The sequence below is a fragment of the Aristolochia californica genome, unplaced genomic scaffold (genome assembly GCF_029961685.1).
Source record: "Aristolochia californica isolate CCGP_79_NKW_82.1479 unplaced genomic scaffold, dmAriCali1.0.hap1 SCAF_12, whole genome shotgun sequence".
Classification (NCBI taxonomy): domain Eukaryota; kingdom Viridiplantae; phylum Streptophyta; class Magnoliopsida; order Piperales; family Aristolochiaceae; genus Aristolochia; species Aristolochia californica.
The window spans coordinates 27,654,497-27,665,873 of record NW_027181793.1 but is presented as its reverse complement, the minus strand read 5'-3'; the positions used below and the strand labels follow the sequence as shown (position 1 = coordinate 27,665,873).

Sequence of the window (11,377 nt, the reverse complement as noted above, 5' to 3'; positions counted from 1 at the left end):
GAATGCCGAAGAGGCGGAAAACACTTCGGCTAAAAAAGTAGCTCACTTCCAGCCGGCTCCAGAGACGACGCGCGGAGTTATCCATGTAGTTCCTAATAAATGTAATTTTGGTAATCCAACTCCAAAATAAATAAGCGAAAGGACATAAAACCCCATTACCTTGCAATTGGCTATTAGTGCAGGCACTAGTATCCATCCAAAAGCCACGACAAGACTATTTCGGTAAATTTGCTACATTTGTTTTTCTTGCGTTCTTGGCCGTACTCTAGGTGAAACCGGCTCCGAGTTGCATCAACGGAGCCCAGCCGCAATGAACCTTGGAACTAGGGCTTCTCTCGAGAGAGACAAGGAAATTTTGCCGAATCCTCCGGTTTGTCTCTGAGATTTGCAAATCGACTATTGGAGCTCGAATTTTGGTTTGGTCTCTAATCTGAGCTTGTTTTCAACAGCTTTTCTTTTTCTTCTTGTTGCTTAGGGTTTGTCTGTCACCGGAATGTTGACGGGGAGGAAGAGGAAGGTGAGTTTGTTCGACGTGGTGGACCAGAATCGGGTGGAGACTCCTCCACTGAAAAAAACTAGCGTAAGTGGTTGTATACTTAAGGTTTTTCCTTTCTCTTACATTATGTTCTTTGTAGTATGTACAACTGTTCAAGCTTGGCTGAACTCTTGTGTGTGACCAACGTATTTATGCAGGATTGTGCTCTGGAAAATATTTCTTTGTGGTTTTTCTATTTGCTAACACTTTTAAGTTTAATCTTCTCAATGTTGTTAATAAGCAATTTGTTGCCTCTCTTTCAATTAGAGATCTTTTGCTGTTAGCACACAATATCTCCAACCTAGGTGCATCACCTACTATTCTGACATGCCAGTTCTTTCAAAATGGATCCAACAGAAAGCCTGGACATCTAAGACCTTCTATCCACTGTAATATTCTTTCAGGATCATCTTGAGTTTTTTAATTGAAGCAGCCCTGCTACACTCCCTTCCAGAATGCAGAACGACTTTTCTGAGTTATAATAAATTCTTATATCGCATAACTTATGTCTTGGAAAATGCATTAGGTTTTTTTAACATTAAAGCATCCATTGGAGGGCTTTCTGTGCATTTTGCTGAGTCTATCATTCACTTGTTTTCATTCTTGTGTTCTTGGGATTTATTTGTTCCAATACTCTTGATGGACATAGAGCACACCTCAAGGCTCTGATAAGAAGGGTTTCATTATGAGTCCTTTGAGAATTTTCTGTCTGCTATTTTTTTCAAATATGCGTTCTTTGTACTGGTATAGACTTGAAGGCCTAAGGCTATTTGGCTTTTGATGTCTTTTGATCTTATCATTCGGTTACCCCTTCTCCTTTGGGAAGATATTCTTAATTTCAATTTAGTTGGAGACTAGAAAAACGTTACCTGGGTTTCCGGACCTGGCAAGGCTAAAAAACAACTTCGTTTTCTTTGTTTCTATGGGGGGTTAAAGCGGAAAAAAAGTCACCGATGACTTTTGCACACAAGGTGGAACTCAACTCAAGAGGAAAAGCATGATGAATTTGCGGGTGAGGTTTGACAAACAAAACAACTGAGTCTCAGGTTTTAAATAAAAAAAAAACTTACAGAACTTTGGATTCTGATAGAGGAAAGAGTGTGAAGCTTGAGATTGGCTGTCAATAAAAGAAATTATGTAATGACCAATTTCAGCTAACTTTGCTACTTCTACTCCCCCCCACTCCCTCCTCTTCTTCCCCCCTTGAAAGTAAAGCTTTCACTTCCTGTTTTGCCTTTTGAAAGTGGTAAATACCAACAATTTTTTTAAAACTTTCTAACTTAAGAGTAGTAGAAAAATAATTTCTGAAATTCTAAATGGCCTGGAGTTCTATGGCTTACAAATTCTCTACAAAAACTCTTGTGCCAATCTTCAAGAACTTGTAAGTTGGTTATTTACGTAAAACACTCTCTAACATCTCTGTCTGCTCCTGATTGTGATGTGTTCCAATGTGACCGATCATCTTTACAATGTTGAGCTGTTGATTTCAGCAAGAAATAATCCCTGCACCTGCATGGATAGTGAATTATGTACTATTTTAAAAATTGCAAATGCACAAGTTTATTCATCTCCTTGAATATGAGTTTTCTTAATATGAAAGCTGTAAATATTTTACAGATATCTCATTTTGCTGTGGAAGCATTTAGCCATGGGATGATTGTCTGTACCCATAATCATAAAGTAGCTGCTATGTCTATTTTGCCTTGTGTTGATGAGGAGGTGGATGTAGCTATCAGTAATGAACTTGGTGATAGCATCGGCTTTAAGGATCGCAGCAATAAAATGATTGTCAAGTACTCTCTCTCTCTCTCTCTCTCTCTCTCTCTCTCTCTCTCTCTCTCTTTGATATATATATATATATATATATATATAATATAGAATTGTGGTGGAATCGATGGGTAGCAGAAAAGTTTCTTAACTTCTTTTTTAAAATGATCCCAGCACTTAGCTTGCTACTGTATCCTTTTCTTCAAAATCGGTTGCAGGTACTTGAAAGATGGTATGATTCTAAATAAGTTAGTCAGGGACTCACTTCTTGAGAGGTATGGGCTGATGGTTCTTGATAAGGCTCATAAAATTAAGGTTTTCAAGGGCAAAAAGAGTGATGAAGAAGAAGAATTGGATGGCAGTGGTGATGATGATGATGATGATGAAGCCAGTGGTGAGGAAGATGAGGATGATGATGAAGATGAGGATAATGATGATGATATTGAAGGTGTTGAACAGTCATCTCATGGCCCTCAGATACAGTCTGTAGATGATGATGATGAGGATGATGAAGATGGGGAGGATGAAGATGGTGAGGGTGGAGATGATGATGATGAGGGTGATGATGGTGATGATACTGATGATGATGAGGATGATGGGGAAGAAGAGGTAAGCAATCATCCAAATTTCTTTCATCTTATTTCTAGTTTGCCCCTTCTGTTTACATTGCTTCTGTTTCCAAACATTGTTTTTTCTTTTGAGTGAAACATGATAATCCCTGGTTGCTGAATTTGATACAAAGGGACTGTTAAATGCCAGTCCTGCAAATATGAGGAATAAGCCCCAAGAAAGAAATGGTTCAAGTTGTAATTTGAGGAACCATGGTCTGGTGGTGCAATGAAGTCCAACACGCTTGTTGTATCTCATTGGTTTCTACTTTTGTTAGAAGAGCCAATGATATGATTTATATTTTTTCCTAAATATTTTTTTTACCACTTTGTTTTACTGTCAAACAAAAGACCATATAATTATTTAAATTCTTTTTGTGCTTGTGAGTATTCAAGTCCTTACAGCAAATTCGTATATATATCTTAATTGATGGTTTGGAGTTTACTGTCAAACAAATTGACCATATAATTATTTGAATTTTTTACTGTGCTTGTGAGTATGTCCTTACAGCGAATTGGTATATATCTTAATTGGTGGTTTGGCGATTACTTTTTCTAGCTTGTCTTTCTGCAGATTTTAACATATCCATTGTTACATTTATGGTTTTCTTTCTTCATCTTCTTCTTTTGTTTTGTTTGTATTTTTCTTTTCTTTTATTTTTTTTAAATGTTTTTTCTTTTAATTTTAAGAAATCATTTGTAGGTTTTTGTCTTCTTGTACTTTAGAGATTGTGAATAGTCTTCTATTCATGAAGAGTCCTCTTCCTAATTTGTCCGTCTTTTGAACAAGTTTTTAATGTTACTGTTTTCTGATGTAAGGGAATGGGTTTTGTGAATAATCAACAACTTACTTCACCTTAAATTGTCCTTTCTTAGGAAAGTAATAAAGCAGTGATTGTAACCTTTTGCTGTATGAGTATCTATGTTGGGTTAGCAGTTATATTGTGTCCTAATGTTTTAGATCCTAAATCAATCATCGACCTGGTAGAGAGTGGCTGTGTTAGTGGTCAACCAATATTATTGATATAAACGAAAGTATAACTAACTTGTTTAGTTTTGCATTTCTGATAGTCCTAGATTACCAGTAAAAGAAATAGTCTTGCTGCTGACTGATGATGGAACCAGCCACCATGCATAGGATCTTGATTTGATTTGAATGACCTCACCAGGCTTCTCACTCTAGATGGACTTGGTTCACCTATGGGAGTGTGTTTTATTTTACAAACTCACCTTTTTGTTTCTTTTCAAAATTTCCTAATTTGAATTTTTTTTCACTGTTAAACTTGATTTTATAGTTATATTTTACCTTCCTGATCTCGTATGCATTATTCATTATTCATTTTTTTTATGGTTTATGATATGGCTATGGTCCTACAATCTTAAAAGCCTGTCTGAACAATATTTTCCTCTTCAAATATAGTTTTTCCCAATCAGTGGGACCTATTTTGGAGATCTAAATTGTAATCAATTTCCTTATTCCAAGATTTGCTGGCAATTTTTGGTCTAGGAATTTGATGACATTGGATCTTAAAATTTCCAACCATGAATTTACTTTCCCTACTAATATTTTCCTCTGCAAATATAGTTTTTCCCAATTAGTGGGACCTATTTTGGAGCTCTAAATTGTAGTCAATTTCCTTATTCCAAGATTTGCTGGCAATTTTTGGTCTAGGAATTTGAGGACATTGATCTTAAAATTTCCAACCATGAATTCACTTTCCCTACTGATTCATGAAGCATCACTATTTACATATTTTTTCTTATGTCTTCACTTATCTTAGAATTCTGTTAATAATCTTAATTTTTTAAAGAAGAACCAGGAAATCTAGAGTGTAGGATTCTGATGTCCACAAATCAATGCTGTCCACCTAAACAAGTGGCTGACTTTAACTGGATCTAATAATAATAAATGTACAAACCTAATTGTGGTTGAGTACCATGTTTAAGTATAGGTACACAAAAAAGAAAAAGTACCATGTTTAAGTATATGTACACAAAAAAGAAAAAGTACCATGTTTAAGTATATGTACACAAAAAAGAAAAAGTACCATGTTTAAGTATAGGTACACAAAAAAGAAAAAGAACCATGTTTAAGTATAGGTACACAAAAAAGAAAAGGTACCATGTTTAAGTAATGTTATTGTTGGATGTCATCTAGAACATCTTTTTGCAGTTACTCTTCCTGCAATATGATTTTACTGTTTATCTCATAAATATTTTCTTTGTACAGGAGGATATGGGTACTGAATACCTGGTGCGGCCTGTAGGTCGTGCCGAGGATGAAGAAGATGCAAGTGATTTTGAACCTGGTGAAGAGAATGGTGAAGAAGTGGAGTTTGATGATGATGAAGATGAAAATGATGACGATGATGATGATGGTGGAGGAAAGGGTGATGTCTTAACAAAGCGGAAGCGGTCAGGAGAAGAAGATGATGGTGATAATGATAGTGATGGTGATGGTGATGAGAGGCCATCAAAGCGATAATGACCCCTTATATCAAGGACATGGATTGTTGTTTCTATTAACTGGAGCTATCTTTTGTTAATCCATTGTACTATTTTGCATGCATAAACGGGATGTCTGGGTCTTCTGGAACTAGGAAATGTGTTGTTGTTGTTGTTAGTGAGAACTGGCTTACTAATTTAGGGTCATGTTAGTTCTTGTACAAGGTAGAAATCTTAAATGGGATGCGAAAAGAAAAACGGATAATGGCTGGATCCATCAGCTTGTTAGTTTTCTCTTCAAATTATTTTTCTTTAATGACAGTTGTAGGTTGCCATCAGTATTTGTTTTCATTTTGGGTTCCTTATCGGATACCTGAGAATTTCTATATTGACAATTTATGGCATCGGTAAAAGTACTATGCGAGTTTATCCTCTCAGTTTGTGATCTCTCGTGCGTGTTTGAGTTGACTTTGTGAGTTTGCCGAGTCTTCATTCAACCAAGCAAGCTTCCACTGAGCCAGGAAATCGTAAGACTCTGTAGAGAAGCTGGAGGAAGAAAAAGGCATGTAAATAAATGCAACTAAAGAGCAAACTCAAATCATTACGCTTAATCTACCACCAAAAATTCAGTCAAAAAAGTACAATGGAATGGGTAAAATTTTAAAAAGTGACATGGTCTAACCATTTATATCATTTAAGAGAATTAAAAAACCCGGTACAAAATCCTAGTCCCCTACTCCCCCCCGCGTTTATTTCTTGCTCGCATTTAAGCTTTACTACTCATTCAACCAGAGTTCAGTGTCTTTCGATCACATAATAAATTCATTCACATTGGAAGACAAAAAGTCTCGTTCACCGTTTTTTAATGTGATCTCAAAAAGCTAGATGTACCTAAAAGTTGTTACTTTGATCTTGTATTAACCAGTCCTAGGCTGGTTATGTTGGTGTTATGTAATATGTAACATGTATTAAATCTTAATTTTGAAAAAAAAAAAAAAAAAGAGATTCTGATATGGTTTGGTCACCCTCTTTGCTTGGTGCAAATCCAAACTCCCACCCCAACTAATCTGTCCCCTTCTGAATTCGAGTAAACTACTCTAACCTAAGTCATGACATATCTTTGACATTTGATGTTAACAAATCATTTTCTTTCATATTTAGCTAACCTAACTTCTCTTACAATTTAGTTATTAATCACTTGGGGATCCTTTTCTTTGATGGTCATCATTAATACAGAAAACGGTGGGTAAACTCGTCTTTTGCGTGGGTGAAGATTAATTTCTCGTTTCCTGACGCCCATGTGCCGTGGGCCCGCACCTACAGCATCTGATTATAGGCCATGGCTTTTTATTTATTTTACCCCCACCGATACCAACAATCCCCGTTACAAAAGCAAATCCCGAAAACGACGTATCGTTAAAAAATTAGATCCCTGTGGAGGCTACACGTGGTTCCAGAATGGAGAAATCGTGGCCGTATGTGAGAACGCCCATGTACGACAAGCGTAAGATACGTTGGTGGGCCAGTCTAATAACTCGAAGCGTGTGATTCATTATGCGCTCAAATTAATTCTTCTCATGAATCCTGTAGTTATTAATGGGCCGGAATCGGTGGCATTGATCGCTAGCCGTCGTCGAACTCAAACATTCGGCCCACTTTGCAAGTGCGGTAGCCCGTCTATGGACGGCTCAGACCATGCCACGCTTTAAATCTTTTCGAAATACGGAGCGGGCCATTTGGCTTTAGCAACGGAGACATGTCCGTCGCCTCTGACAATAAAACGCCGACCAGTTTCTCGCAGGAACGAGCTTGTTACAGTCTTCTATCCCACCAACCATCTCTTCTCTGCATGTGACCAGAGTGATGACCCCCCCCCCCCCCCCTAGATGCTCTCTACGAAAGTCGCCCTCTTCAGAGATCTTTCTCGGCTTCTCGTCCTAAAGCGAGTGATTCGTTTCTGAGAAATCTAAATTAAGCCTCCTTTCGTTTCTTTTTCTTACATTCTCTACTTAATAGGAGTAAGATGAGAAGAGGGCAGTCTGATAAAGTGTAACCACAATCCTCTCTCTCTTCTCCCTGTAATCTTTTTTTATTCCTTCGATTATAACACATGGGCCATAATCGCTTTTCTCTCAGCTTCGAGATGGTAAAGGGAAACGTCTGATGGAATTCTCTGTTTCTGAATCGCGCTATCATTAGATTCGGTAACGACCCTGTTGTCTTCGGTTTCAAGCATTCAGGGGAGTGGAGAGTAGGTAGAAATGCAGGTAGGTAGAGGAAGAGGAGGGATAAAAAATGGGGTTGTGACGGGTTCTGTTTGGGAGAGTCGGATGAAGCTCGACGAAGTGAAAGGGGGAATTAAGGTCTTCCATGGAGGCGAGGCGAAGGAAGAAGAAGGAGTTGGTCGAAGATTGTTGAAGCGGAACAAAAGTGATGCCGCTGTTGAAAAGAGGAGGAGGTGGAAGCCGGAAACTGATAAACTTCAAATGCAGTTGAGAAAGACTAGATCGGATTGTCGAAGAGTTAATGATGGAACTAATAAGGAGCTCGGTGTTGGTAGAGGCAAGACAATCAAGCCTAGTTTGAGCAATGAGAGTCCGGGCAAGTCGAGCAATGTAGTTGTAGATGATGCCGATGACAAAGATGAAGAAGTGAACGGTTTGGAACAAGACGAAGAGAAGGAAGAGATTGAGAAAGAGAGCTTCGAAATAAAGGAAATGAATGTGGCTGAAGAGAAACCCAGAAAAATTGAACAGGAAGAGCAGACGGTGTGTCTTCCTCCAATCCCTAAATTGCTCAGTCCTGCAACCGAGGATCAACGGCAACTAGAGCCGCCTGTAGTTGAACCTCTCCCTCAAATTTCTAAACTGCCAATTTCTGCTGACGATGATCAAGAGCCCGTTGCCCAGCCTGTGCCTGAACAGCTTCCTCAGATCTCTGAATTACCCATTTCTGCAGAGGAAGATCAAAAGCTAGTGGCCTCGCCCATGATTGAACATCTTCCTCAGATCTCCAAATCACCCATATCTGCAAACGAGGATGAAAAACCACTGCCACAACCAGAGATTGAACGTCTTCCTCCGATCCCCAGGGTATCTATCACTGTTAAGGAGGATAAGAAGCCACGACCATCTCCGTTTGGGAATGAGCGTCTCCCTCAGAGTCCTATGTTACCTATTTGTGCTAATAAGATTAGAAAATCACTACCACCATCAGCGATGGAACATCCTTCAGTTGATCCAGATTTTAAAAAAAAGCCTTCGAGTAAGATCCTGAGATACTTCGATGGTGAATTCTCTGTGATTTTCGTATTTATCATCTTCTTCCTAATTGGTATTTTTTACGTTGGCTTTTTTTCAGTATCAGTCGCAGAGGAAATATTCCAGAGCACTTCCGTAACTGAAACGCATAACAGGATGCAAAACATGGGTGGGTATTTTAAGTTTAGGTCCAATTCACTTCGTTGCGATCATATTCTGTTATGAACTTCAAATTAATCTCCTTGCCGACAGTCGATTTGGTGATGTGGAAGGACATCCCAAAATCAGCATTAGTGTTTGGGCTTGGAACATTTGTCTTGATTTCGTCTTCCTTTGCTAAAGATCTCAAATTCAGGTCAGTAACTTCAAAAATAACAAAGGAATGTCTCTTTAGTTGTCGCTTCGTTTTGAACTGGCCGAGAACGGAGCAACTGATTACTTCCTCTAATTCATTTGCAGCTTCATTTCTGCAATTTCCTATATTGGCCTTTTCTACCTTGCACTAGTGTTCTTCTACAAATCCATTCTGTTGAGGTAACCTCACCAATATGAGAGAAAACAGATTTCTTCAAATCTTTCGTTCTGATTTCTGTTTTTTTCTCCTTTCGAAAACTTCTTGAACAGGGGAGCCGTTGATTATGACGACTCGTGCCAGAAATACATAGTGGGTGAAGAAGAGGCGATTTGGGTAGCGAAGCTGATTCTTCCTTACTTCAATGAGCTCCTATTCAAGCTCAGAAGCCTCTTCTCAGGAGACCCTGCTACTACATTGAGGGTAACTAGTTTTTTCTTTTTCTCTTTCTTGCTGTTTCCTTTTCGTTTCACCTTGGGTACGTTACCATGAGAGAAAAGTTAAAATGGCAGCTAGCGATACTACTGTTCGTTTCGGCTCGTTGCGGAAGCTCCATTACCATCTGGACAATGGCCAAATTGAGTAAGCTTTTGTCGAAACCAAAAAAGTTGTTTCAAGCATTGTCAGAAGTTCCTTCCTTGCAGCAGAATAAACCTTTTTGCGCCATCTGTAGAAGTAACTGTTTATTGACATATCGATTTGGATCCTTCCGTGCAGCCTTTTTTGGGGTTTTCACCGTTCCGAAACTGTGTTGCACGTACTCGACCCAATTGACAGGATACGGTACGAGCTCCTTAAAACCTGAAAATTTTTTTATCGTTCCAGAGACCCACTAAATCGAAGGATTAAGATCAACAAAAAATTATAATTGCAGTGAGGTTCTGGGTTGGACGCTTTCAAGATGCTTGGGATTCATGCACACATAAGAAGGCCGCGGCGGCGGCCATTTTTACTGTAATATGGAATTTGTCTTCAGTCGTAGCTCGAATTTGGGCTGGTCAGTTGATCTTCATTCTTGACCCCTTGTGTACTCGTCTTTTCTTCTCTTCCCTGCTCTTATTATACTAGTCTTCTGCAGTTTTTATTTTAGTCGTGGGCGTTAAATATTACCAACAGTCTTTATTCGGAGGAGGCAATTGGGAATCAGCTCCAATGGAAGAAGCATCTCAGGGTGGACCAGCACTGGCACAAAGACACAGACGTGTGCCCACCACCATAAAGGACCTCAGAAAAGAGAAAAAAGGATCCTAAAGACGGTAACCAATGCAGAAGACGGTCTCTCTCAGCAACAGTCCAAACGCATCTGATGTTTCTTTGGGTGCCTTCAAAATAAGCTATTCTTAATCTCCATGAACAGTTTAAATTTCTTCTCCTTACATGTACAAAAAATAATTGAGTGTAGAGTTAATACGTTTACACATATGTTCTCGCTACCCGGTCTGGGCCTGTGTGAATTTGTATTTGACAAATTTTAGTATGGTGGCATCATGATATGGAGAAAGTCAGAAGTTTCTTGTGATGTTTCTTCTATTATAAATAGAGGCTCATTGTACTCAAATTACATCAAGTCAGTGAAGTTTTTCTCTTTACAAGAAATTCAACATTTGTGTTAGGTTACTATTTATATGAGTCAACAAAAAGATGAATTGCCATCATTGAGGTTATATGCATGTGTTATAATTACTATTATGAGTTCCTTCTTTAATAAATTTGATTAAGAATTACTCATTCTCTTAGGTACCAACTACAAAGGTTCAAATCTAATTAGGGATGAACCAATAAAAACTATGGATTTTAATAATGTATTTTAATTTAGTTTCGGAAATAAAAAATGAAGATGGTTCTTAGGTTTTATGCTTCAAGCTATCTCACTCGTTAGACTCTAAATTAGTTTTAAATTTTAAGGCTTAGGTCAAATATTAGTGTCTCAAAAAGAATGAATTAAGTCATTTATGGATTTTTGTAACACAAAAATTTTGAAAATAAATCCGACCTGCCGGATTCGAACCAGCGACCTAAGGATGCCTGATGTCAACTACAGTCCTCCGCTCTACCAACTGAGCTAAGGTCAGCTTGTTTTCATTACGAAACCTGTTATAAATATGTATGCTTTACAACAGAGAACTGTTTACGATCATGCTTTCTGATTCCAAATTGAAAATTAACTCAAGATTGGATGAAGCGGAGTAAATTTTTTTGAGCTTAGGGCCGATTATGACCCACGTCAAAGACAGCAATTTTGACTGGGCCGAACATTAAAGCCCAATTAAATTGTTACTTGGCTGGGTCAGAAAAATCAGAGAGTTAAAAAACTTGTTTTTAGCAAAAGTTTCCGAATCCCACAAGGTTGAACGTGAGTTAGCTACCGTTACGCCGTTGACGTTGGACAAGAGTTGACAGTGAGATGACC

The 11,377-nt window shown here is 38.3% G+C and overlaps 2 protein-coding genes and 1 non-coding gene across 4 annotated transcripts; 2 read left to right on the top strand and 1 right to left on the bottom strand.

Annotated features, from left to right (window-relative positions):
• The first annotated feature begins 245 nt into the window (after positions 1–245).
• Positions 246–5,690, top strand: LOC137945775 (acidic leucine-rich nuclear phosphoprotein 32-related protein 1-like). Of its 2 annotated transcripts, none has more exons than XM_068791794.1 (5): positions 246–370; positions 476–580; positions 2,153–2,328; positions 2,521–2,911; positions 5,141–5,690. In XM_068791794.1, the coding sequence occupies exons 1-5, from the start codon at positions 311–313 to the stop codon at positions 5,393–5,395; spliced, it is 987 nt and encodes a 328-aa protein (XP_068647895.1). In that variant the 5' UTR covers positions 246–310; the 3' UTR covers positions 5,396–5,690. The 2 variants fall into 2 exon arrangements, with proteins under 2 accessions (XP_068647895.1, XP_068647896.1); XM_068791795.1 differs by having other exon boundaries at positions 294–370; positions 450–580.
• A 1,537-nt stretch (positions 5,691–7,227) lies between these two features.
• On the top strand, positions 7,228–10,557 carry LOC137945921 (reticulon-like protein B21). The gene is made up of 9 exons (XM_068792022.1): positions 7,228–8,619; positions 8,716–8,784; positions 8,868–8,970; positions 9,075–9,149; positions 9,240–9,390; positions 9,480–9,549; positions 9,685–9,750; positions 9,842–9,964; positions 10,046–10,557. The coding sequence occupies exons 1-9, from the start codon at positions 7,617–7,619 to the stop codon at positions 10,216–10,218; spliced, it is 1,833 nt and encodes a 610-aa protein (XP_068648123.1). The 5' UTR covers positions 7,228–7,616; the 3' UTR covers positions 10,219–10,557.
• Positions 10,558–10,954: 397 nt separating this feature from the next.
• Positions 10,955–11,039, bottom strand: TRNAY-GUA (transfer RNA tyrosine (anticodon GUA)). Its single transcript is given in 2 exon segments — positions 10,955–10,990; positions 11,003–11,039. It is a non-coding gene; the product is annotated as a tRNA-Tyr (tRNA).
• Positions 11,040–11,377: the final 338 nt, after the last annotated feature.

Excerpts from the sequence above, each read along its gene's own strand:
- LOC137945775 (XM_068791794.1), top strand. The coding sequence starts at position 311 with ATGAACCTTGGAACTAGGGCTTCTCTCGAGAGAGACAAGGAAATTTTG. Across the intron at positions 2,329-2,520 it reads AGCAATAAAATGATTGTCAA|GTACTTGAAAGATGGTATGA; the intron begins GTACTCTCTCTC and ends AATCGGTTGCAG. Across the intron at positions 2,912-5,140 it reads AGGATGATGGGGAAGAAGAG|GAGGATATGGGTACTGAATA; the intron begins GTAAGCAATCAT and ends TTCTTTGTACAG.
- LOC137945921 (XM_068792022.1), top strand. The coding sequence starts at position 7,617 with ATGCAGGTAGGTAGAGGAAGAGGAGGGATAAAAAATGGGGTTGTGACG. Across the intron at positions 8,620-8,715 it reads TTTTAAAAAAAAGCCTTCGA|TATCAGTCGCAGAGGAAATA; the intron begins GTAAGATCCTGA and ends GCTTTTTTTCAG. Across the intron at positions 9,550-9,684 it reads CTGGACAATGGCCAAATTGA|CCTTTTTTGGGGTTTTCACC; the intron begins GTAAGCTTTTGT and ends CCTTCCGTGCAG.